Source organism: Crocuta crocuta, unplaced genomic scaffold (assembly GCF_008692635.1).
Source record: "Crocuta crocuta isolate KB4526 unplaced genomic scaffold, BGI_CrCroc_1.0 scaffold118, whole genome shotgun sequence".
NCBI classification, from domain to species: Eukaryota; Metazoa; Chordata; class Mammalia; order Carnivora; family Hyaenidae; genus Crocuta; species Crocuta crocuta.
Genome location: NW_027551558.1, coordinates 5016024 through 5041605, shown reverse-complemented (window position 1 = coordinate 5041605; position 25582 = coordinate 5016024). Strand labels below are relative to the sequence as shown.

Here is a 25582-nt window from a genome sequence, read left to right as displayed (position 1 = left end):
TAGAAGGAGTGCCATGTCTTCATACACACCTGTGCATACCCACACCCCACTACTATAGTCCTTTTTTTCCCCCAAAAAAATACAGAAAAAAGAAAAGCCTTTTTATTTTTACCTCTTTGCTCAGCGTTAACCTTTATGTATTCTTGATGAGTTGGGCATTTGCAAAACTGGCTTTAAAATTTTTTTTAATTTTTTTAAAAATTAATTTTGAGTGGGAGTGGCAGAGAGAGAAAATCTCAAGCAGATAGCACATTCGGTGTAGAGCCCAACATAAGGCTTAATCCCACAACCTTGGGATCATGACCTGAACTGAAATCCAAAAGTGTCGGACGCTTAAACAACTCAACCACTTAGGTGCCCCAAAATTGTCTTGTAGAGTAAACTTTTTTCACTTTACCTTCTTCAGTTCACCTATTATTTAAATTCTGCCTTTTGATACCAGGAATGACAATTGTGACTTCCTTACACTTGGCCTTTAATCCTTGTTGCATTAACTGACCATGTAACTGTGCTCATTGTGGGATTTTAAGCCTTTTGGAATTTTGATTTCTTGCTTGAATTGATTTCTGTACTTCCCCTCACTCCCCTTTCTCCCATGCTTCCTTGCGCTGTGCATTCTTCATCACTGACGGCTTCTCCGGCTCGCTGAAACCGCTGCTGCACCGAAGGGTGAAGTGGTAAGCCCTGTCTCTGAAAGAGTCTGCAGCAGAACAACATTCCAGCTGCCTCTCCAATTTAGCTTACAATCTATCTACGTTTCCTTTCCTCCCTCAGCTTGCCTTTTTGTTCTTTTCTAGAATTCAAAAGTCCTAGACTTCTGCTTTATCTTTCTAACAAAGAATTTACTGCATACATTTATTATTAAATACAGCTTCTAAAAATCACTTCTTAAAAAGCTACAGTTGTAATCATGAAATAGTAAAACTTGAGGTCCAGTACAGTTACTTCAGACGCTTAAGCTCAAAAAGTACAAGATATTCTTACCTGTGGAGCAGGAAACTCAGATGGAACTGCTAAAAAGGAAAAGTGACTATATAGCCTGCCTTTTAAAAAAGTCATTACTTCCAAATGTAATTCCCAAGTAGAAACTTTAGACTTTTATATGAAAATGTGGAGTATAAATAGTAATTACACTTGAAAATTATATTTGGAAAATTGTGTATTAAAATATCTCAGTATGGAAGGGTAAAAGGAAATGAAGCTCCTTTTGAACAGTATCTTTTAACATGAATTTCCGTTGTGTCTGATGTTCATATTTGTTGGCAGTGTTGCGGGGACGTGTGGGTAAGGTGGCGCCTGGGAAGCGCGCCTCACCTCCTGTCCACAGCTGCACACACTGCCACCACTTCCTCACTTTCTGTGCCATGGACCTTCTTAGGAATGTGGCAACTTGTTAACAGTCCATGAAGGGAGATATGAATACTATACTCCCTTTTTTAGCTTTGAAATTGTTAAAAATAACAAGTTTGCCCAATAAAAACTTTCAGTCAACCCTTTTTAACTAAAATCTTACTTTTTGGATAGTCTTCTTCAGAGAAGACTTTGTTATATGGGCAGAACTCCAAGGATTTGCCTTCACACACTTGTTGATCTAGAATTTTATGTTTAGTTTTTAAAAAACACTATTACCTTAGTGTAAGCAGATTGGTTTTTATTGTTGTGAGATTTGAACTGTGTGCCACATCTTTAGCTTTTTATTTTTTTTTTCCTTTCAAAACCTTGAAGAGCTCACCTTCCTATTAATTATACTGGTAAATATTACAAAATTGATGTTGTGGCTCTTATCAGTAGTTAAAATGAAGAATGTCTCCTAATTTGCTGTTTCCCCCCCGTTGCCCCCTGCGTGTGCCCCTTTGCCTTACTCTCTTTTTTGTCCTGTGCATTAGGATTTGACTGCACTGGCTAAAGAACTTCGAGCAGTAGAAGATGTGCGACCGCCACACAAAGTGACAGACTACTCCTCATCCAGTGAAGAGTCAGGGACAACAGATGAGGAAGATGATGACGTAGATCAAGAAGGGCCTGAGGAACCCACCTCTGGACCAGAGGACACCAGAGCAGCGTCAGTCGTTGGTGTATTTTAGAGAGCTGAGAGTGTCTCCACTGAGCTTTCTTTCCATTTGGAACCAGTGTTTTCTAAACCTATCCTGATACTATGGCCATGTAACACTTAGTTCTCCTGGATTCAGCAGCAGACAGCCTTCATGGTTTTCCCCCTTCTCCTTGTGTGCGTGTCTGTGTCAGTGCCTCTCCCCAGGACCCCAGCATGTATTTTATTTTATTTTATGTTATATTATGTTACGTTACGTTACGTTATTTCAGGATACGACAAAAGAGGAGTTTCATTTTGGTTGAACCACATTAACCATAAGAATTTATCCTAAATTATTTGCTCAAAAGCACGATACTGGCTGAAAGGGAAAAGCTAAGCATTTATTTTCCTTGAGAAAACTATATCTGTGTAGCCTGATCTCATCTTCTGCCTTTGGGAAGGTGAAAAATCTTAAACAGGGTGTTCTCGACTCATGGGATTATTATGGCCCTTCACTTCTGAATTTTGTTCCGATAGGTCATCTCTGAATTTGAGCAATGGTGAAACAGAATCTGTGAAAACCATGATTGTCCATGATGATGTAGAAAGTGAACCAGCCATGACCCCATCCAAGGAGGGCACTCTAATCGTTCGCCAGGTACCTGTGTCTTCTCTTTGTTGTCAGAGGCAGAGCTTCTCCTGTAGTCATTAACCCACTTGCTCATTCACTCACTCATGCTGTTTCTACATCATCATCTGTTTTCATGTTAACAAGACCCAGAGGGTAGAGTGTCGGGGGCTAGGGAGGCAGGTGTGTGCTGCATGCCAAGAAGGTAGCTAGCGGTTTTCCACCCCACATTGCTGCTCCTCTGCATGTTTGCGGCAGCCCTCATTCAAGCACCACGCCGATTCTCACAGTGTGTGTCTGAGCAGTAGCAGGGCCACGGGGAGTCCTGCAGCCAGCGTGCAGGATGAGGAGGCAGACCCGGTCTATAGCAGGGCGGCTGCAGAGGTTCTGCAGAGAGCTCCCGGCTCTGGGCAGCCGCAGTGCTCGGCAGGAGCAGCCCTTGGGCAGGAGCAGTTGAAGAGCAGATGAGCCTCATCAGTCACAGGAGGGCCTCGTGGAGCAGAAGGGCTGGGAGGTCTCTCTTGTGCGTTCCAAAACGTTAGTTTCCTCACTTGAATATTAAATGTGTACCACCCTGCTGTGCTCAGTTCGGGTTACTCAGTTTTACAACCGTCTGTTCATTTCTTAGCTTAGAAGACAGAGAAGTGATGCGCTTCCCATGACATAGAACAGGCGCCTTTCTAGTGTTTTGGACTTTTCCTGAGTGTGTTTCAAGCAATGGCAATGCATTCGGATGGAAAGTGGGGAGAACGCGGAAAAGACCAGGATTCAAAGAAGTGACAGGGTACTCTCTAGAGCTTTAGACAGAAAGATTTTTAAGGAAAAAAAAAAAAAGGCTAGTGGCTTTGGTAACAACAGCTAGTGTGGCAGATAAACCAATCAAGCAGTCACCGTGCAAGTCCTGTGGCCACCAGATAAGGTACTTTGAGTTCTGTGGGCTCAAGGTAGGCATTCGGTGAGGAAGTGTGAACAATTCTGGCCAGTTTCCTGCGGTCCTTCTTTGATAATTTAACAGAGTTTTGAAAAGTCACACAGCACCGTTAAGTCAGTTATCAGTAGGGTCATAGGGAATTTCAGCAGCGCTTGAGCCAGACGAGTGTGCCTGTTTTTTCTACAGAGTACAGTTGACCAAAAGCGCGCCAGCCATCATGAGAGCAATGGCTTTGCCGGTCGCATTCACCTCTTGCCAGATCTCTTACAGCAAAGCCATTCCTCCTCCACTTCCTCCACCTCTTCCTCCCCATCCTCCAGCCAGCCGACACCCACCATGTCCCCACAGACACCCCAGGACAAGCTCACTACTAATGAGGTATGTCTCGCACCACAGCTGGCTGCTTTCATAGGGTTTGACCAGCACTGCCTAGTAGCTAGTTTGCAGAGGAGACCTTTCCCACACCCCTCACCCCTCCCTTCCCCCTGCTTTCTTCTGTCACCTACCCTTCTCCCCAACCCCAAGTAACATGTTTCAGATCTGCATACAAATCCCTTAACCCTAGATCAATGTCCCTTCAACTTGCCAGTTCACTGTTTACTTTTCTCTAGATGAGTGTAGTTGCATGGCTTTCTTTATTGAGTTTACTTTTTTAAAAGTCTAAATAAAATGATTTGCTGTGTTCTCAGATTCATATTTGGCATGAAATTCTTGTAGTCATTTGTGGAATCTGCCTTTTTCATTCGTTTTATCTATTAAGTAAAATATAGAAAATTTGATTAAGCAGACTTGGCCTTAATCTGGACAAACTTGTTATCCTATACAGGAGTCTCCTTCAAACAGGGCTGGGTTGCTTTTTGTTTTTGTTGGGGGGGAGATTGTTGGTTGGTTACTCATTTGTATTCACCAGCCCTGTTAAAAGGGCATCTTTCCTTGAAATTCAGCTTCTCACAGAGTTTAAGATACAGCCAAATGATTCTTAGGGAAATGTAGAAAACTAGAATGTTAAGAAGAACAAAGGTCTGAGCATGCTTTAATTTAAATTTTTGAATAGGAAATTTGGTGTGCTCGTTTGAAGGCTTGGCTGTGGTGCTCATCCTGGGTGCTAGTTGGGTGATGCTTTGCTCTTTGGAACAAGATTATGTCCCAAGTGCAGTGACATAGTCCACTTTGAGCACCCTGTACTAAATTAAACAAGTGGTTTGCTTTCTTGAGATTTGGTTTAAATGCATTTGTCTAATGGTCGAAAGGAGGTTGAGAGTGGCACGTAGTAGTAGCTTCAGCCAATCTTGTTAATGTAAACATTTAACTGCCAACCTGTCTCTACCTGCTCCTGTTTTGGTTCCCTTGTTAGAAAGAATCAGAATAATCCTCTCCCTCCGAGAAGCAGGGCCAAGTCAACTGCTTCCAAGGTGGGCTTGCATCAGATTGGCCATCGGATGGATTGGCTGTTGATCACAGGATGGGGTGGAAAGCTTGCCAGCAGGCAGCTGTGTCAATGGGAGGAGAGACCCTGGAAGCCGAGGCTGGGTTGGGCTCTAGGACATGGTGACTCTCAGCTGCCTGTGGAGGGCGGAAGGTTTCAGGACGAAAGCACTTGATCAGAAGTGTTCTTTTTTCTCTAGCGATATATCCCACCTACACTCACATTTCTCCTTATATTTATATTTAAACTTTGCTCCATTTTGCTCTGATGTCCAGTATTTACTATAACCCTTAACTCACTAAACTGGCAAGTTTATTTTTCTGTTTGTTTTGTTTTTAATTGTCATTACATTTCCACTTAACAATTTGTTTCACTTTCTTTGTGTTTTGTTATTTTTTTTGTCTTAAGTTACACTATTAACCAAAACACTAGTGTTCCTAAAAGAGCAAAAGAATGTGCCGTATCTTGTTGCTTGCACTTTTCACTAATGAGCCCCTGTTCGATACGGGTTTACTGATGACGCACCTAAAACGGGGGTAGCCAAAGCTTCTGTAACTTTCTGGCACGAGGCTCACTTTAAAATGAATAATACAAAGTAAAGATTTGCCAATATTCCAACATAGATTAATTGGCCTTTTTTTTTGGGCAGAAGAATAAAGTCAGAAATTAATGAATTGAGATAGACCTTTCAAACCTATCCTTCAGGAGTTTTTATTATAATTATTTATTTAAAAACTTGGAGCATGAAGTACAGATTTTGTCGGTAGCTCACAGCGTTGCTGTCTTAGATGAAAAATACTTCTGAAGAGAGATGTAGCTCTTGGTGGTGCCAGGTTGAATAGCCTGTTGTTGGGGTGTGTTGTGCCCATGCAGAGGCACCCCTGTGAGGATTTGGGGGGAGCGAAGCAGGAGTGATAGGCCTTCCTACTGGGAAATTGTGCAGTATAGAAGTGGATTGAAATGTATGTTCATCTTTTTAATGTCATTTGTATTAATAAACTTGAAATTTACATTGCAGACTCAGTCCGCTAGTAGCACACTCCAGAAACACAAATCTTCCTCCTCCTTTACACCTTTTATAGACCCCAGATTACTACAGATTTCTCCATCTAGTGGGACAACAGTGACTTCTGTGGGTAAGTAAAGGAGCAGCAGGACAGCAGCTGACAGAATGTGGTCACTGTGTGCTGGTCTCTCTGACGGCTTGGGCATGGCATGGTGGTGGTTTGCAGGTTCAGGCCTCGGGTACACAGACACCCATGCCGCTTGCACTGCCGTGTTTGCAGTGAGCTGCACAGTCCGTTTCCTTTCCCATAGATCTTTCTTACAAATTTCTTTTCCTTGACAGAGTCGGTAATAACATGTGAATATTCATTGAGGTGTAGCAGGGGAGGGAGGCAAGCGCATTATGAGTACAGAAAATAATATCACATGTACTGTGTTCTAGTGGGATTTTCCTGTGATGGAATGAGACCAGAAGCCATAAGGCAAGATCCTACCCGGAAGGGCTCAGTGGTCAATGTGAATCCCACCAATACTAGGCCACAGAGTGACACCCCAGAGATTCGTAAATATAAGAAGAGATTTAATTCCGAGATTCTGTGTGCTGCCTTATGGGGTAGGTATCATACTGCTACTATGGCTCTTTTTTTTTAATTTTTAATTTGTTTTTATTATTTTTTTAATTTTACAGATAGTTTGTTGTCAAGTTAGTTTCCATATAACACCTAGTGCTCATCCCCACAAGTGCCCTCCACCATGCCTNTGCTCCTATGCATCAACACTCCTGTATCCCTTGGGTCAATTCCTAGCAGGGCTGTTGCTGGGTCATAGGTGAGTCTTATTGTTAATTTTTTAAGGAATTTCCACACTGTTTTCCAGAGGGACTGCACCAGTTTACATTCAGTTTGGGGGAGTTTTTAAAGGATTGTTGACAGTTAAGTTGGAAAACTGTTTTTTTTTTTTTAATGTTTACTAATTTATTTTGAGAAAGAGGGGGTTGGTGGGGGGAGACAGAGATAATCCCTGGCAGGCTCCCTGCTCTGCCTGGAGCCCAGTGGCGGGGCTCGATCTCACAACCATGAGATCGCAACCTGAGTTAATACCAAGAGTCAAACGCTCAATCGTCTGAGCCACCCAGGCGCCCCTGGTGAGAAGACTTCTGTGATGCCCACCCTTGTAGCCTTCTCCTGTAGAATCATGCAGGCACGTGTGTTTTCACGAACTTGTTTCAGTCGATGGCTAATCTCTTATTTCTTCATGTAAAGAAAAAAGTAGAAAGATGAGAAAGACATTCACTGTGGTCCTTATTAATAGGGAGAATGAAGAAATTTGTTGGATTACAGTTTAATGTTTTTCCTTGCTCTTCAAGCCTTGGGGCTAACATGGAAATGAAGCTTTTAAAAGCAGTTTTCCTCACTGGCTGGAGTCTGCAGAAGGGGCTGTTGTGCTGACTTTCCCTGCTGCATCTCTCCAGTGTTGGTATAACATGTTCACAGCCTAAGATGCCGCGAGAGGCTGAGCCTGCCACACACAGGACTGTGCCCTCTTGCATTCTGAAGCCGGCCTATCAACACCTTCCTCGCCCACAGATAGACTCTGCTCTTGGCCTTGACTTGTCTGCTAGTCCTAGGCTCTGTTCACGTTCTCCTCCTGCCTGAACCCCAAAGTCTGGTTTTAGCAGGGACCCTGTTTCTAATCAGAATAGTTTCTTCTTCCCCTGACATTACACGTTTAAGTGGACAGAAGACATGTGATCCACTTTGGTTTGAGTGCACAGCATGTCTGTCCATTGACTCCTCTCCTGCCCCTTTTACCAGCTCCTGCTTGGCCTTCTCCCAAGGGGTTTGGGAGAGGCCTTTCCCCTTTGCAGACATACCTGCTTTCTCTTTCACTCTTTGAGTTCTGGGTTTCTGTCCTTGTCACCACTGAGTATCTTAAGTCCCCTATATCAAAACACCTTTCCTGTATTAACCTTGTAGGTAACGGTAACAGTTGCCAGTTGGAGGGTGATTACAAGGATCATGTGAAAGCAGCTGGCACAGCATTGTCACCGCATGGCACTGTTAGTGTTGCTCCATGAATGCCAGTTGTGATCACATCACAGAGTTGAGCTCCATCATGTCTGTTCTTTTTAAAGGCCTTTCATGGGGGTGTGTATATCATCAAAATTATACTTAATGTAGTGTCAAGTAAGTTAATTCTTTTGAAATTGCTGAAGTAATTTTTACCTAGAATATTTGCACTTGGTACCAGTCTTGCACTGATTTTACACTAATATCCCCAAAGTGCTGGACCCTTTCTGTGCTGTTAACTGATTTAATGAAAGTCCTCCTTCTTGTTATCTTCTTTAATACCTCAGAGAGTAAGAGAGGATCTCGAGCTTGTGTTTTTAAAAATGTGGTGGAACTTTCCATTTTATCAGTATGTGGAAAGTAGAGATAGGCAAGATGACTTGAAGTTGAAATGCATTTGTATAAATTCATGTATTTGAGTTGCTCCTTGGCTCAGAACACATCAGTGGTGGGTTTCCTTAACCTGCCTGTGATAGCTAAGCTAAAAAATAAGTTAAAAAAGAAGGCTTTTAAAGACTTAGACACAGAAAAGTTAAGACATGTACTATGAGAGAGAGAGCCCGACAAGGGGAGAAAATTCAGAGGGCACTAGCATATTATTTTGAAATGGTAACACTGATGCATTGAAGGTCTGCTGACCAGTGTTAGATAGGTTAGACCGGCTTTTTGTGTGTCTTAGAAAATGCTAGCCTCGGGGCGCCTGGGTGTTTCAGTCAGGTAAGCACCCTACTCTTGGTTTGGCTTAGGTCATGATCTCATGGTTTGTGGGATGAAGTTCCATGTCGAGCTCTGCACTGACACCACAGACCCTGCATGGGATTCTCTCCTTCTCCCTCTGCCCCTCTCTTGCTCACTCTCTCTCATAACAAATAAACTTAAAAACAAAAATTAAAAAAAGAAAAGCTAGCTTCAAGCATTCTTTTTTAATCATTTCATATAATTGACTTTAGCTTTGCAAGATGCTACTACCTATTTATTATATTTTTGTGATAAGACAGTTTTCCCATTCACAGCCAGGATTATTTTCACACATATTTTGAACATGATTGTTCCCACTCTGGTTGTTTTTTTCTTTTTTTCTTTTTTCTTTCTTTTTCTTTTTAATTTTTAAAAGTAATCTCTACACCTAATGTGAGGCTCAAAACCTACAACCCCTGGATCAAGAGTCACATGTCTACAGACTGAGCCCACCGGGGGCCCCTGTTCCCACTCTTTTTTTTTAAACATTTATTTATTTTTGAGAGACAGAGAGAGACAGATCATGAGCAGGGGAGGGGCAGAGAGAGAGGGACACACAGAATCGGAAGCAGGCTCCAGTCTCTGAGCTGTCAGCCCAGAGCCCAATGCGGGGCTCGAACCCACAAACTGTGAGATCACGACCTGAGCCAAAGTTGGAAGTTCAACCAACTGAGCCACCCAGGCGCCCCTGTCCCCACTCTTAACAGTAAACTGTCTGCAGTTTACTACAGAGTGTTGCCTATAATATCATCAAAGGATTTAAAGGAAACTTTAAGTCACACGTTATAGAGCTAATAACCATTCTTCCCATCAACTTAAACCAGATTCCTATGAATACAGTCACAGTTCCTAATATAGCTTGCCTTTGAGCAATTAGTGTTTAAAGTTTAATTATATCTAACAGTTGAAAGATTTAAAAAGTATATTATAAAAGGTTATTGGAGCATGCAACTTAATTTTTTTCATGGGCCCATAATTTCCAAGGTGGTTATTTTCCAGTGACTATCAGTATTCCTCTGAGTACTAACACTCAGTACTTTACAGAATTACATACTTCTTGGAAATACATAATGGAGAATTATCAGGTAGAGTATAAGTGTCAAAATATATGCATTTTTTGTGTTTATGAAAAGACTTCAGTTTTTTTTTCCTTTGTTATATCTTACTGTAAAATCTTGATTGATGTTTGGATGCTATTTGTTTTTGGAAACCACAAATAATAGATTTCAGAAGCTCATATTTTGGGTACTTATTACCAGATTTTTTATATGGATCTTTCAGCTACTTGATATTAAAGATTGACTGGGAAAATATTGAAATACTACATAAAATGGAATCTTTGGAATGAACTCTATCTGGAAACAGCTCTATCAGTTAATGTTTTGTTTTTCTGCTGCAAATAACTGTGAAGCCAGTTAGAATTACCTCATCTAGGTATGTGGAGGGAAAACACTAAGAATGATGTCCATATATAGTACTACATTGATAGGGAGATAGTCACCACAAAATAGTGAACCTCAAAAGTAAAATCATATGAAAATGAATGGAGCATTACATAAGCATTAATTTTTCTTGCAGTGATGATAAATGTGTTTTTAAATTGGATAGCATTTTTTTTCCTTAGCATTAAGTAATTCTCTGGTGTGTATCATCTTTCTATTAAAAGACTTTTTCATGGAAAAACGTGATGCCTTCTAAACCTTATAAAGTGTGAGGCTGTGAACCCTAATTCAAAGCCACAATGTTACCTGATGAATAAAATAGTAGTATCAGCCATAGCTGCCCTGGCTGTTATGGTAGCCACTAGTTTCACGTGGCTATTTAAATTTAAGTGAATTAAAATGGAAATTTCAGCTCCTCAGTTGCGCCAGCCATGTTTCAAGTGCTCAGCACCCACATGTGGCTGTTGGCTAACACACTGGACATCAAGATAAAAAGTTCTGTTGGACAAGGCTGTTCTGGATGGCGCATTCTAAAAGTCTTAATTAAAAGTGATAGACAAAGCCAGATGCATTCATAAGCCTTTTCCTTCTGCTCTTCAAATGACCATACCTTGAGAGTTTTGTTTACTTTTAATGGTTACTCTTAATGAGTAGTGAATACTCAGGTTTTTCTTTCCTCAAAGTTTCTGAAGCTCATTAATACTATGTCAGGTTCTAACAGGCTCTCGTTAACGGCAATAGCAGATGGAAAGTACCTGTGATTTGGTGGAGGCAGATGTGGGGCAGCACATACAGCAATGCTCTTGTGAACCATACCACTGTTTGTGCAAGGGCAAGATGAAAACCTGCATCATATGCCTAATAGGTTTTTAATGGGGGCTTTTCTCAGGTCACACTGTTATTGGCAACTGTAGATGTCTGGATTCATGAGGACCTTTTTACACATTTGACATTTTTTGAGGACTCAAGGGATAGTGTTGTATTAGTTTAGAGCCTACAGTGTTTCAGCACATTTGTAACTGTGGTCCTCGGGAGCCTTACGCTCTTGTTAGTTGAAGTTCTTATTTGCATTTGAATGGCAGTGTGATAGTAACTACATATGTAAATTCCAGGTTCCCAGCTTTCCCCTTAGACCCCAAAAGGTGTGTCCAGTTTTGTCACAAGGATTGCTTGGGCACAGATACTGTCCTCCAAGTCATGGGTTTCACCTGCCCAATATGGACCAGGCACAGAGCTGAGAGAGAGCTGGGAGGGTGTGGAGGGTGTTTCCTTGTTGCCTTCACAGTTGTTTATTTAAAGTTTTCTGGAAATACAGTGTGTGTGTGTGTGTGTGTGTGCGCGCGCGCGCGCGCGTGTTCCTGTGTAATAAAACATGAATTGTATGGTTCAGGAAATACATGGTATTCTTCCCTATCATTCCATCTACCAGAAAATACTGATTGAGCAGTTTTTTAAAAGCACAAATACTTTATTCCTTATCTCAGTGAGTTTATTACCCAGTTTAGGGAATCAGTCCAAACATGTATGTGCTCAATTCCGTAGGAATATAAGGTGACCTTTGCTACAAGTCACAAAGTTGGTTTGGACAAGGAAGGTTATAGACCAAGGAAACAAGGCATTTAAGGATATAGGTGAGTGATAAGAAGTAAGTTGGCTCAAGGTACAGAGAGTTTGGAATGGCCAAGTTGAGGCTTTTGTTACTGCCCTGTCGAGTGTGTAATTTTGCAGATGCAGTAGGACCTAATAAGTATTGTTAGAAGATGAGAATTGTTTGGGTTGCTGCCATGAGAAAGTTGAGGGAGGAGGTGTAACAACCTGAGTTAAAGTCGCTATCCATCATTTACAAGGAGGTCAAAGCCTGAAGTAAGGTGAGAGCGGAGGAAAGGAAAAGGAAGGTTTTCTCTGGTTCTGGTGGCCAATTTGGCTAGTTGTGTGGAACAGGTGGTGGTGCCAAAAATGGCAAAAATTGAGAAGTTGGTTTCAGTAGAAATTTACAGCAGGTGGAGTATAGAATTAGGAGTTGATGGTTCTGATGTGCTCCTTTAGCAGACATCTTTCATGTTTAAGAAGCAGGGAAGGTTTAGAGATAGGGGGGAGGAGCAGACAGAGAAAACCAGGAAGGAGCTAGAGCTGAATGGAGCTGGAGAGGGGGAAGATCGTGGCAGCAAATAGTCAGAGAAGCCAGGACTGGTCCCGTGGGGAGGTCACAGTATTTTAATATTCCTAAGAAATATTGTTGCTTTCTTGATGATGATGGAGAATGGTCTTTAAGAAAACATTAAGGTGAGTGATGGATTAATCATAAACTGCTAAGGATTTGAAGTGGCTGTACAGCTCATGAGAGAAGTTTGCCAATCGAAATAAAGACAGATAAATGAAGTATCAAGGGATCATGATAATAGACATCTTTCTCATATCCTTTTTTAGACTTAAATATTTCACCCTCACTCCTCTGTGGTTATTTGTTGCCATTTGGTTATTTTAAGTTGACTATTCCAAGCATTTCTTTTTGTGGGTGAGTTTAAAACGCACTCTTTTCCAGATAGCTGCTGTTATCCTTTCCCTACAACCAGACTGTTTGCCAAGCACAGCATAAAATCCAGGTCTTTCTGTGTTCTTAAAACAGGAGTGAATTTGTTAGTGGGTACAGAGAGTGGCCTGATGCTGCTGGACAGAAGTGGCCAAGGGAAGGTATATCCTCTGATCAACCGAAGACGATTTCAGCAAATGGATGTCCTTGAAGGCTTGAATGTCTTGGTGACAATTTCTGGTAAGTGTTCATTTACTAAAGCTAAACCTCCATTAGCTCATGTTTTGAAGGAATGACTGACTGAGATACAACCACAGCATGGCCTCACAGTAAGGTGATGTGACCCCTGTGTGCACGCTGAACCTGTGGGTCCTCTGAAGGGCAGTCTTGAGAAGCACAGGAGCCTGCGCTCTCTAGCTGACCTCTGACCCACGACCGCTGTCTGCCCTGTTGCTTGTGGTTTAATGTGGCGTCCCTGGCTTGGAGGTTTGTGTCTGCCCACCCACAGGACTCTTGCGTGTGGAAGGGACCGTGCTCTGCTGTCATGGCAGAGTACCATATTACAGGTTTTCTTTACATCCGTTAACACTTACTGTAAGCTGCTTCTTAGAAAGTATTTTTTTAGTATAAATTATGCAATATATGTTCATTGTGGAAAAAAACTACTGTAGAAGAACAAGTAGGAAAAATAAAATGTAAAATCATCCCGAGACATTGACTTCAGTTTTTAACTTCTAATCTTTTAAGCATACACACACTCAAAATATACTCATAAAGGGGAGAATCTGCATTTAAATGGTTATACAACATTTCAAACATACAGAGAATAATAGAGAATAATTACGTAACAATGGCCTCATGTACTGATTAGTTTTAACAGGTGAGTACACTGTACCTGCAGTTAGCCGCCCCTTCCCATTTCAGCTGCCCCTGGTAATCACCGTCCTGCAATTAGGGTATGCCCTGTTCATTCTGGGTTGTCTGAATCAGGTACTTGCCCTTTCTGTGTCATTAAACATTTCTTTATAAGCATTTATATTTTATGGGGCTGTTTCTTGTGTAGATAATCTAAAATGTATTTACTTCCATTGTAAATCCTTTAGTTTATCGCTGTTTCCCCCTCACGTCAACATTTTTCACACACTTGTAGGTTACTTAACCATTGTGCATACATGCCCATGATGCATAGATAATGGTTTCCTAATAATTTGTATGATTGCTGTAGTCAAGAGTATGCAAAATTGGAACACTTTAGGTCTTATAATAACCCACAGCAGTTTTGATTTAATCATCTGCTAGCTTCAGCTTGTTATCGTTGTTTATATGTAACATCTCTTGCAGTTATTTTAGTTTTCAAATAGGCTTTTGGTTATAAGTAAAACATGTTTGTTGAAATGCAAAAATTTCGCCATCCATCTCAGACTTAAATGAGAAAACAGCCGTTTACAACTTGAGTGTTAATGTGGAGTAGGTTTTAAAATTGAAGGGGAAATAAATCTGTCGCTAAAAATGGCTTGGACTTCATTTTGTGATTCACTGAACAAGATTTATGGGAATCACTAATCAGCTGACACCAGTAATCTTTTTTGGGTATACTTTTCTGTATTCTCTCCCTCTTTTGTAGTTTTTAATGGTCTTTTACAATCATGAAAATAGTATATGTTAATTGTAGGAAGCTTCAAAAGTGAGAAACAACTTAGGAAGGATAAAATAAAATCTCGATCTCAGAGCTCACCCTTGTTGACTTTTTTTTATATTTTCTTCTCCTCATTTCTATAAGTCTATATTACTATATGGAAATGTAACACTATATACATAAAACCGCATAGTTTTTGTTTCGTTTAACGTATTTTATTGAATATTTCCTCACATTCAAAAAGTCTTCAAAACTTAAAAAGATTGTGTCAAAGTATAAGACATAATACAGAAAGTACACAGTTTAAAAAGTATACAATCAAGTCAAATCAACTGCCTAAGCCACCCAGGCACCCCATAGTTCATTATACTTATGTCGGTCTAGTTCTGAGATCTCTGTTTTGTTCATTGATCTGTTTTCTCTTTTGTTAATACCACATTGTCTTGATTACTATAGCTTTATAGTAACTCTTAAAGTCAGATAGTGTCAGTCCTCCAAAGTTGTTCTTTCTCAATATTGTGTTGGCTGTTTTGGCTCTTTTGCCTTCCCATATAAACTTTAGAGTCCGTTTATTAATATGTTCAAATAATTTGATAGGATTTTGATTGGGATTACATTTATTGTATATAGATGGAGTTCAGTAGAACTAACATCTTACCAATACCAAGTTTTACCTGTGACCATTGAATATATCTCCATCTGTTTCTATCTCCTTTAATTTCTTTCTTCAGAGTTTTATTACAGTCTTCCTCATCGGATGTTGTGTAGGACTTTTTTGTTAGATTTATAACTAAGTATATCTTTTTTTTCATTTTTAGTACTTCTGCAGATGGTGCTATATTTGTAATTTCAAATTTCCAATTGCTTGTTGCAAGTATATAGGAAAACAATTCACTTTGATATATGAACCTTGTAGCTTGCAACCTTATATAATTACTTATTAATTGCAGGATTTCTTTTTTACCAGCTCTGTCATTTTCTATGTAAATAGTCCTGTATTTCTTCCTTCCCAGTTTGTATACCTTTTATTTCCTTCGTCTTATTTCACTAGCTAGGACATGTAGTATGGTGTTTAATAGGAGTGGTAAGTGAGGACACCTTTCCCTTGTTCCTGATCTGAAGAGAAAAGTATCTAGTTTCTCACCATTATTTATGGTATTAGCTGTAAGTTTTTTGTAGATGTTACTTGTCAAATTGAAGCAATTCCCCTCTATTCATATTTGCTGTGAATTTTTTTTTGATGTTTTATTTATTTCTGAGAGAGAGAGAGACAGTGTGAGCAGGGGAGGGTCAGAGAGAGAGGGAGACACAGACTCTGGAACAGGCTTCAGGCTCTGAGCTACCTGTCAGCACAGAGCCCGACCGGGGCTCGAGCCCACGAACCGTGAGATCATGAACTTAGCCGAAGTGGACCACCTAACCAACTGAGCCACCCAGGCGCCCCTGTAAGTTTTTGATCATGAAATGGATGTTGGGTTTTGTCAAATGTTTTTTCTGCATCTATTGATAGGATCATATGATTTTTCTTCTTAAGTGTGTCAGTGTGTCTCGTTTCTTTTGTTCAGCACCATTTGTTGTTGTTGCTTATAGAGACGTATTGTTTCACTTCATTTCTGTGTATGACTATACTACAGTTTATTTGTTCTATTGGTAAACATTTGTGTTTCCTGTTTTCAGCTCTTAGGAGCAATGCTGCTATGAACATTCTTGTTCATGTATTTGGGTGGTCATACACACACACATATATATTAAGAGAGAAGTTACTGGATTGTAAGTAGGATATACATATATCCTACTTTGAAAGATAATGTCAAGCTTTTCAAAATGGTTCTAACAGTTTATAGCATTGGTTTCCAAGTTTCTAGATACTCCTCATCTTCCGTACTTTCAATACTATTGTTCTTTTTAATTCTAGACACTCTGATAGATGTATGAAATTGTATCTCATTATGGTTTTAATATGCATTCACTAACTGACTTTTGAGAGCCAGTACTTTTTTATGTATCTGTGAGCTAACTTCTTTTGTCTATTATAGTTGAGTGCCCACTTTTTCAATTGGGTTATCTCTCTTTTAAGTGATTTAGAAGAGATAGGTTGTGAGTCTTCTGTCAGCTCTGTAAGTTGCACACATGTTCAGTTTATGGCTTACTTTTTGCTGGATTTGAGTCCCTGCCTTGGTTGATCTATTTAATCTTTCCTGCTGTCTAATGAGAAATAATAGCTACTCCAGAGAGGTTTGAGAATCAGATCACATAATACATGTGAAAGCATCTTCTAAGTTCTATTGGTTGTGTTGCTGTGCAGGTATTTGTATTACTTTGTGGTTTATGGATACTGAGTATATACATAGTGTGAGTTCTTTTTTCTTTTAAAACCTTCCTTTCTCATCAGGCCTATACTTGATGATTCCATAGGAGTTTGAAAATCCATCTGAATAACTTCAATTGAGGTTCTAGTAAAACTCACATAGAGTGGTTCCCTTAGGATGATATTTATTGCTCTTTTGGTTACTATTGTTATTAATAGAGGATGCCTACTTTGAATATGCATGTAAAATACTTGTATTTGTTTTGCTAGGCAAAAAGGATAAGTTACGTGTCTACTATTTGTCTTGGTTAAGAAATAAAATACTTCACAATGATCCAGAAGTTGAGAAGAAGCAGGGATGGACAACCGTGGGGGATTTGGAAGGATGTGTACACTATAAAGTTGGTAAGTTCCAGGAGGGTCGTGAGGGTTTTGTTCTGCAGGGTTTAATGAGTGTTATTTCTGATACACCTAGCTGTTTTCTGCGATTATGTTTCTAAGGCATCTTCTAATCCCGAAGTGTCATCTTGATTCACAGTGCACCTTTTAACATAACACCATTCATTCCTGCCACTCATTCTGTCTTCCATCCATCTCATCCTCACATTCATCTTGTGAGCGAGGCTTTTTACCCTTCCTCTTTGACAGTACACATTCTTCTCTGTAAGATGTGGTCACAATAACCTCTCTGAGGAAACCTTGCCAAAGGAAAGCCAGACAGTTTGGATTCTTGCTTTGTGCTCCAGGCCTAGTCTCCATTGAGAAGACTTTGGGTCCTTGGCAGTCACTGACAGAACATGTGAGAGTTTGACCAAAGAGCTATGGCTTGTTGTTTTGAATGAAGCACACTGTGCGGAGCTACTGTGCTCTTAACTACTCAACGAGTCTAGCTGGCCAGCCAATGTTTCATAGCAACCGTCTTGGTTTTTTTATTGCTGGCATGCATGTTATGGTTCTTATGAAATAAGAGCTCACAAGACAAAACCAAAACAAAATTTTTTATGTATGAAAAAAATTAAAAAACATTATGTACTAATGTTATGAAGTAAAGGGGAAATAATGAAGCTTAGCCAAATTAAGCTTTTATGGGAGAGATGATATATTCTAATAGAATTTGAAATGGGAATTTGAGAAGATCAGCAAATAGTCTCTATTATACTTAGAACTGATTAACATTAGGGTCCTATTGTATATTGATGTCTGCTAGTATGTTTTATTTTTTTCTGTTTATGAAAGTATATGCTATAGTCATTTCCTTCTAGGGATATTACAGTCCTTGACATTCTCTTCTTCTTTATATAATCTGTCCACAACTCTTAGCTCACTGATTAATAATGATTGCGGAAGCCACCCCAATTTGGTATGGGGTTCTGAGTGTTACTGGAAAATAGTATTGTCTCCTTGATTAAATTTTGGGATTAGGATTTTCTGTGCTGTGTTTCTGTGAAATAATTGTTGAGGTATAACTAAAATCATCTAAGGTTAAATTTAATGAAATGATTCAGAATGGATAAAATGTGCAAGAATAGATTATCCTACCGGGGGAACTAAGCAGATGTGTTACACTGTGCTGGGCTTTTCATTGGAACAAAACAGGGATCATCCAGTCTGTCATTCTTACATAATGAATCACAAGCATTTTCTGGGGAAAGGGAGTACAATACCATTCATTCATTATTCTTTATACTTTTAGGAAATTATATTCAGTTTATCAAGACCTGTGCTGTACAATATGATTGCCGTCAAGAAGAGGGGCTATTTAAATTTATATTTAAATTAATTAACATGAAATAAACTATAAAATGCGGTTCCTCAGTGGCACTAGTACATTCCAAGTGCCCAATAGCCACATATAACTTGTGGCTATTATAATGACAGTACAGATCTAAAACCTTTTCATCATTGCAGAAAATTCTGTTAAAGAGCACTGGTTTGGGACAACCTGTTATAATCCTTTGTGTCTTAATATTAATGTCAATGATTGATTGGAATAGTGACATTATATGGAAATTAACAAGGAGAGTTATCAAGCTAACAAGCCATCTCTCATGTACAAAGGAAGAATGAGGTAGTATTGTGATATTAGATAGTTTATAAAGAAACTGGTAGAACTGTGCCAGATCACTGAGTCCTGTGTGGTCATGGGCCCTCAGAGCACCTGTTTTTAAGCAGAGTTGCCTGGCTGCAAGAGAACTGAAATAGCTATGTAAAGAAGGCATTTTCAACTGGGGGGGGGAAATATATATATATAGCTGAAGGAAATATATATATAGCTGAAGAGAAATTTTCTTTACTACTATTCTTTTTGTATGCAACTTTAGGTAGAATTCAGGCAGTCACTACCACTATAGATCAGGAAGTGGTTTGAAGTGATACTTAGCTGATTAATCACATCATTATCCTTTTGAAGCAGTACTGAGCCCTTAAGACTTTAGGGTGGCCTGCCTAGCATTGTCCTTGATTAGTAAATACTTGCAGTCTAAGAAGATTAGGAACATTAGTGAAAATATTCCTTAATAGTAACCAGAGTATTGGAGTTGAGTCCCATACGTCAGTCAAGAAAGATGGGAATAGCCTGAATCATACATAAAAGTATTGGGAAAGGACACTCTGAAGTTTGATCACTTAGCATTTTTTTCCTCTTGATCTGGATGACTCCTAGAAGGCATTATTTATAAAGTTTGCAAAAGACAACTAACAGACTTTAGAGTTACTGATTCTGTTGATTCTGACCTGTGCTTCTCTTGTTTATGTTTGTTGTTTTCAGTAAAATATGAAAGAATCAAATTTCTGGTAATTGCTTTGAAGAGTTCTGTGGAAGTCTATGCGTGGGCACCCAAGCCATATCACAAATTTATGGCCTTTAAGGTAACAGCATCAAGTATACTTACAAGTAGCATCAGCCATGCATGTATGACCAAAAGCCAGAGGACAGTTTAAAAACCCTAAACAGTTAAAACTGATCATTTAAAAGCTATGCACTAATTTAGTGTATAACTTTGTCATAAGAGAGGCCATTTCCAATGTAACAGGCCTCACTGTCTGCTTTCCGAGCCCTCAGAGTACGAGGAGAGACCTAAATTTTTGGTAGACACTGAGTGATATGTCAATATGGTAACAGAAGAAAGGACAAAATAACACCACTTCTGGTTAAAAAGCAGACTTTGGAGCACCTATATAGCTCAGTCGGTTAAGCATCCAACTTGGCTCAGATTATGATCTTCTGGTTCATGAGTTCGAGCCCTGCGTCAGGCTTTGTGCTGACAGCTCAGAGGCTGGAGCCTGCTTCACATTCTGTGTCTCCCTCATTCTGTGCCCCTTTCTCACTTGTGCGCGCGCTCTCTCTCTCTCTCTCTCTTTCTCTCTCTCTCAAAAATAAATATAAACATTTAAAAATTTAAAAAAAGAAGCAGACCTTCATCGTCTTCCTGAAGTCATGCATGTGTATAAAGATTTAGATATGTTTTTTATAATTAGTATCCAACAATAGGCAGCTTGAAGGTATTTTCAATAGAATACTAACTAAAAAATTAGAATACTAACTACAGAAATTCTTAATGACACAAGGAATATATTTTATGCATTAAGTAGGAAAAATAAGTTAAAAACATGAATAATACATTGTTTTTATTTAAGAGAAAAACTAGAAAAACGTCAGAATTTTTCTGTGTATTTTTAATGTTTTTTATAATTCTAGAGTTTGCATCAGGTACAGATTTATGAAGTTCTTCAATATTACTCTGGCATTAGATATGATGAATAACTTAATGTCATCTCTAATATTAGGCACAAAGCTTTGAGCATAGCTCCTGGGGCTGTTATAGTGCAAATCACAAAATTAAGAATTTTTCACCCAAAATGATTCTGTTTACTTACCTTTTTTTCCTTGTTCTTGATACATTTTATGAAGAGTAAGTTTCAAGTATTTGGAAAATTGACATATTTAGATTGCTTACTGCTTGATTCCCCAATAAAGCAGAATAAATGGGGTTACCATATTTACTTAAAAATTAATGCACATATTATTGACTAAAAGTAATTTGTTGCAAAATTACAGATATTTTCTGAGATCTGGTCTTAATATCCTTTATGTGCCAGATGTATTCTTAGTTGCTTTTTAAGTATATTGCTTAAGTCTGTCTTGTGAGCTGTAGGTTATTGATATTAATGAAGAACTGAGGTCATCTAGTGTATGATAGGTCATCCATGTTATTACACTGCAGTTTTTCATCACTGTATTGCTCCAGTCAAAAAATTAAAGTAGAAGTCTCTGTGGTGACTGATGACCATAGAAAAATTCTCAGTACGTGATTCCTGTAAGACCTCCTCTTTCTCCGTTGTCTGCACTTGAATAGTTGAATACTGTGCTACATGAAGTCCTGATTCTTTCACTATCTTAGATGTTTTTCTCACCAAGACAAGAAAGTGGAATTCTTGGGCCGGGTAGGGGGAATTTGCGACCCGTCTTCTGGAAGAAATGTCTTCCAGATGCTGATTGACAGACTAAAGCATAATAAATTAGAGATTTGTTTCATAGAGTATTTTTGCTTATGGTTGTTTCTAGAATGGCTCAGTAATTGAATAACTGAGTACCTTGGGTTTGGCTTCTCCAATTTGATCTATCAGAAATAAGTTCTACTTTGTCTTAACTGCTTCTGTCTTGGTCACTTCTTTGTAGTCATTTGGAGAATTGGTACATAAGCCATTACTGGTGGATCTCACTGTTGAGGAAGGCCAGCGGTTGAAAGTGATCTATGGATCCTGTGCTGGATTTCACGCTGTTGATGTGGATTCAGGATCAGTCTATGACATTTATCTACCAACACACGTAAGAAAGAACCCACACTCTATGGTTGGTTGACTGGCTTCATTTTGTTTTGACTTTTTTCTTTACTCTGCTTAGTGAACTAACACAAGCAGGGATTCCTTGCTTCCCCTTGGTGTGGGGGTGAGTATTTAAATGATGTGCCATTTTCAGTAGCTGCATGCTCTGAGACAAGTGGAACTCCATTCTTTTGGCTCTGTGAAGCCCTCCTGAAAACCTCTTAGCCCTGGCTTTGACTAACATGGGATGGGTTTGGGGCAGTTGCTGGCAGGTCAGAATATCCCTGGGTTGGGAGTGGTTTTAATTAATTTCTTAATAGAGTCTACAATCCAGATATGTTCCAGGGGCCTCAGAAAATGTGAACTAGTATAGTACATGACCTGTAAAATGTACTCTTTGAGATATATGTCACATGGGTTTTCCAAAATTTTATTCAATTGCTGTATTTATTCACCTGGAATATTAACCAGTGCATTCACCAAAATAATCTTTTTGAGCACTATTTCAGGGATAGAAATAACCACAAACATACTTCCCTGTACTTCGTTCCTCTTCTCTAGATCCAATGTAGCATCAAACCCCATGCAATCATCATCCTCCCCAACACAGATGGCATGGAGCTTCTGGTGTGCTATGAAGATGAAGGGGTTTATGTGAATACCTATGGAAGAATCACCAAGGATGTGGTTCTGCAGTGGGGAGAGATGCCAACATCTGTAGGTAGGTGTCACTCAGAGGAAAAGGTGGCATTTGTAAAAGTGGAGCCTTCTCTAAAACTGCACGTATTTATCATACCAGTTCTACCTGTTGTTTAGAACTTTTGGCCATTTTGCAGAATGGTTGGGGAAAAAAAAAATCAAAAACAAACCCAGAACGGTTGGCAGTATTGATGTGGGAAAGGGAGATTGTAGACCATGGCACTGGTCATAGTCTATTTTAGAACAAAATCCAAGTAATTATTTAACACTTTTTAAAACTCTGTCATTTACAATCCTTCATTTAATCCTTAAGACATCCAGGATGTAGGACGGATGTGGTTGTTGACTGATTTCTGAAAAGTAAAATGAGACAGAAAAACGGTAAGGGATTTATTCTTTCAGAATAAATAGAACAACTAGAAACACAGCCTCTTGACCTTCTAGTATGTGTTCAAGAATAAAGGTGCAGGTATAAGTGCTGATAATCTGAAATTTTTAGTTTATATCCCCCAACTATTCTGGTTTCAGTGTAGTCACTGTCTCTTCTCGTCACCTCTTCTTCCTGTCTTCTTTATGACTGGTTTAATAAAAATAGGAGCACTAAACTCTATCCAGTGGGTCATTGCTCAAGAGGAGCATGAACCATCTCGGCGATTCAAATTACCACTTTCCAGGAAAACCTTTAAAAAGTTACAAAAGCAAAGTTCCTTAAAAACAAAAATCCTCATATGCTAGCATTCAGAAAATGTGTGTATTATATGAGCAGCATCTTTTCATGGCTGCTTCCTTATCTTTAACAATTTCATGTTTTTCCCCTCTCAAAAAGCATATATTCGATCCAATCAGACGATGGGCTGGGGAGAAAAGGCCATAGAGATCCGATCTGTGGAAACTGGTCACTTGGATGGTGTGTTTATGCACAAAAGGGCTCAAAGACTAAAATTTTTATGTGAACGCAATGACAAGGTAATGGTTTCCTTACAACTTCTTTTCAGTTGCTGTTAGCTTTGGTAATGGATTATTTTGCATGGGGTTTGGTGAAGCCTTTTCTTGGGGTTTTGATAGATTCTGAAATAAATTTCAAGCAACATTTTAGTAGTGACTTTTTAGACCTGTTTATGGGAGTTGGGGTCTCTTTTATTTGTGTTTGCTCATGAGGAGATAGGAGTTACTTACTTCTGCTAAAATCATCGTAAGTTGTTTGTGGTGGTTGTTTTTAACCCCATTAGGTGAGCTGTGTGAGCTGTGTTTGGTTTAGGGATAGAAAAAGTTAAAACTGTCAATGTAGTGGGATTCTTTTGTGATTGGAAGAGACCCCTTGCAAATTTGGTAGGGTAAAAGTGTCATCTCCCCTGATGTCCCTCAGAAAGATACCACTTGTCTGCTTCTGAATAGTAAAATAACTCCATAGTTTGCATGTCAGAAATACCTAACAGTATATAAATCATTTTATGCAGAAGCATGAGCACTTCCTGCAGCTGAGACCCCAAGTCTTCAAAGACCCATTTAAAACCTTTAGTTTTCAAAACTGGCCACATCCTTGTTACCTCCAGGGCCTACTTACTCCCTGGAATCCCTTCCCTAACCAGCCTTCTTTGAGAAGGACCTCCCAGGTGGGCCTGGCCTTTACCAAGCCCAGCTTTCTCTCTTTTCCCTCCACTTGGATGAAAACATCTTACCACCTAAGGCAGCCTGTTGCAACCTTAGACACTTCCCTCTTAAGAACATTTCCACCTCTTGCTTCATATTAAAATATATTAAATATCCTAGCCACTGGCCCATTAATTGACTTCTCAGATTAAATTTGAAACTCACCTTGACAGAGAAGAGCTGTAGATCTCTCCTTGACAGCTGGGCCTCCTGCCTAACTGCATGCTCAGTAAATATGCTGCCCCACCACTAGCCCCCTTTCCTGTGGTCCTGTAGCTCATTTACTAACAGAGTTGACATTGTCTTCTGATAGTATGTCCCAAATCATTTACCTTGGAAATGCATACAACCTCCAACCCAATCCAGGATTTTACCAGCTTTTTGGCTTATATTTTCCTGAGTATATTTAATGGAGCCGTAACTATAATAATCTTTGAACACTGGGCATTTAGATATTTTTATTGTTTATTATGTTCTATCCCTTAAAGTTTACTAATAAAAAGCCCGAAAGTAAATTACAGTATTTTGACTATAGAGCAATATGAAATAACATACATTTTAGCTTATTCTTTAAAAGTGAAAAGTCAGGTTGCTAAGGCATCCTCTCCATTGCTCACTGAGTTTTCCAGACACATTTATCTTTTCGATGACATTAGCAGTGGAGGTAAAAAGAAATAACTCAGTTTCAGAAATATCAGTGTTTTCCTTTTGAATTCTCACAGTATGGCAGTGATAGCCTTCTTAGCTGTGATAAAAATTGGCTATAGAGATGATCTCCTTGTATATGATCAACTGATATCCTAGACTTCCTGCATTTGGAGGTGTGGAGGTGTTGGTGGCCATAGGTCACCTGCCTGGGAACCATAGGAAGCATTGCTCTGAAGGACTGGGCTGTGTTGTGTTTTCATGGTAAATCTCTCCCTCCCTTTTTCTTTTGTTTTGCAGGTCTTCTTCGCCTCTGTTCGGTCTGGTGGCAGCAGTCAGGTTTATTTCATGACATTAGGCAGGACTTCTCTTCTGAGCTGGTAGAAGCATTGTGATGAGGATTGCTGGCGCCCAGAGTCTTCAATGAGATCCTGAGAACTTGGAATTCCTTGCAACTGGAGCTCAGAGCTGCACCGGTGTGGTCCAGGACAGCTGTGTGTGCAGACACCACGTGTGGGGTGTTTTGTTTTTGTTTCCTTTCCTTTCTGCACCTCTTACCAGTTTATCCCCCTTATCTTCTTTTTCCTACTCAAAAATAAATCAAGGCTGCAATGCAGCTGGTGCTGTTCACATTCTACCATCAGGTGCTATAAGTGTTTGGGATCGAGCATCAGACCAGAAAGCAAATGCCTTTCCTTCAGCTCCAGAATTCCTTGTCTCTGAGTGACTCTATCTTATGGGTATCTGAAAGTGGAGACTATGAACATGCCGTTGGTTTGGAAGTGGGCACACAAAGGTGTAAAATGGTGGTCTCGTGAGCAGTTCGCTGAAGCAGAGAGCAAATTTAATATAGTAACATTAACAGTGTATTTAATTGACATTTCTTTTTTGTAATGTGACAATATGTGGTCAAAGAAGAAGGTGCAGGTTTAAGAAGTTAATATTTATAAAATGTGAAAGACACAGTTACTAGGATAACTTTTTTGTGGGTGGGGCTTGGGAGGCAGGGTGGGGTGGGT

At 39.5% G+C, this 25582-nt stretch overlaps 1 protein-coding gene across 13 annotated transcripts in view; it reads left to right on the top strand.

The window, feature by feature from the left end:
• The window catches only part of MAP4K4 (mitogen-activated protein kinase kinase kinase kinase 4), a 184648-nt gene extending 159448 nt beyond the window's left edge, over positions 1 to 25200 (top strand). For 9 of the 13 annotated variants that reach the window (XM_077749360.1, XM_077749357.1, XM_077749351.1 and 6 more), the window contains 12 exons: positions 1887 to 2062; positions 2570 to 2690; positions 3778 to 3969; positions 6036 to 6153; positions 6465 to 6635; positions 12898 to 13041; positions 17016 to 17150; positions 19513 to 19613; positions 21424 to 21597; positions 22131 to 22290; positions 23095 to 23234; positions 24864 to 25200. In XM_077749360.1, the coding sequence (XP_077605486.1) occupies positions 1887 to 2062; positions 2570 to 2690; positions 3778 to 3969; positions 6036 to 6153; positions 6465 to 6635; positions 12898 to 13041; positions 17016 to 17150; positions 19513 to 19613; positions 21424 to 21597; positions 22131 to 22290; positions 23095 to 23234; positions 24864 to 24947 (1716 nt within the window). In that variant the 3' untranslated portion in view covers positions 24948 to 25200. The remainder of the gene's footprint in view (positions 1 to 1886; positions 2063 to 2569; positions 2691 to 3777; positions 3970 to 6035; positions 6154 to 6464; positions 6636 to 12897; positions 13042 to 17015; positions 17151 to 19512; positions 19614 to 21423; positions 21598 to 22130; positions 22291 to 23094; positions 23235 to 24863) is intronic. The other 4 variants (XM_077749359.1, XM_077749355.1, XM_077749350.1 and 1 more) reach the window with 3 other exon arrangements.
• The last annotated feature ends 382 nt before the right edge of the window (positions 25201 to 25582 follow it).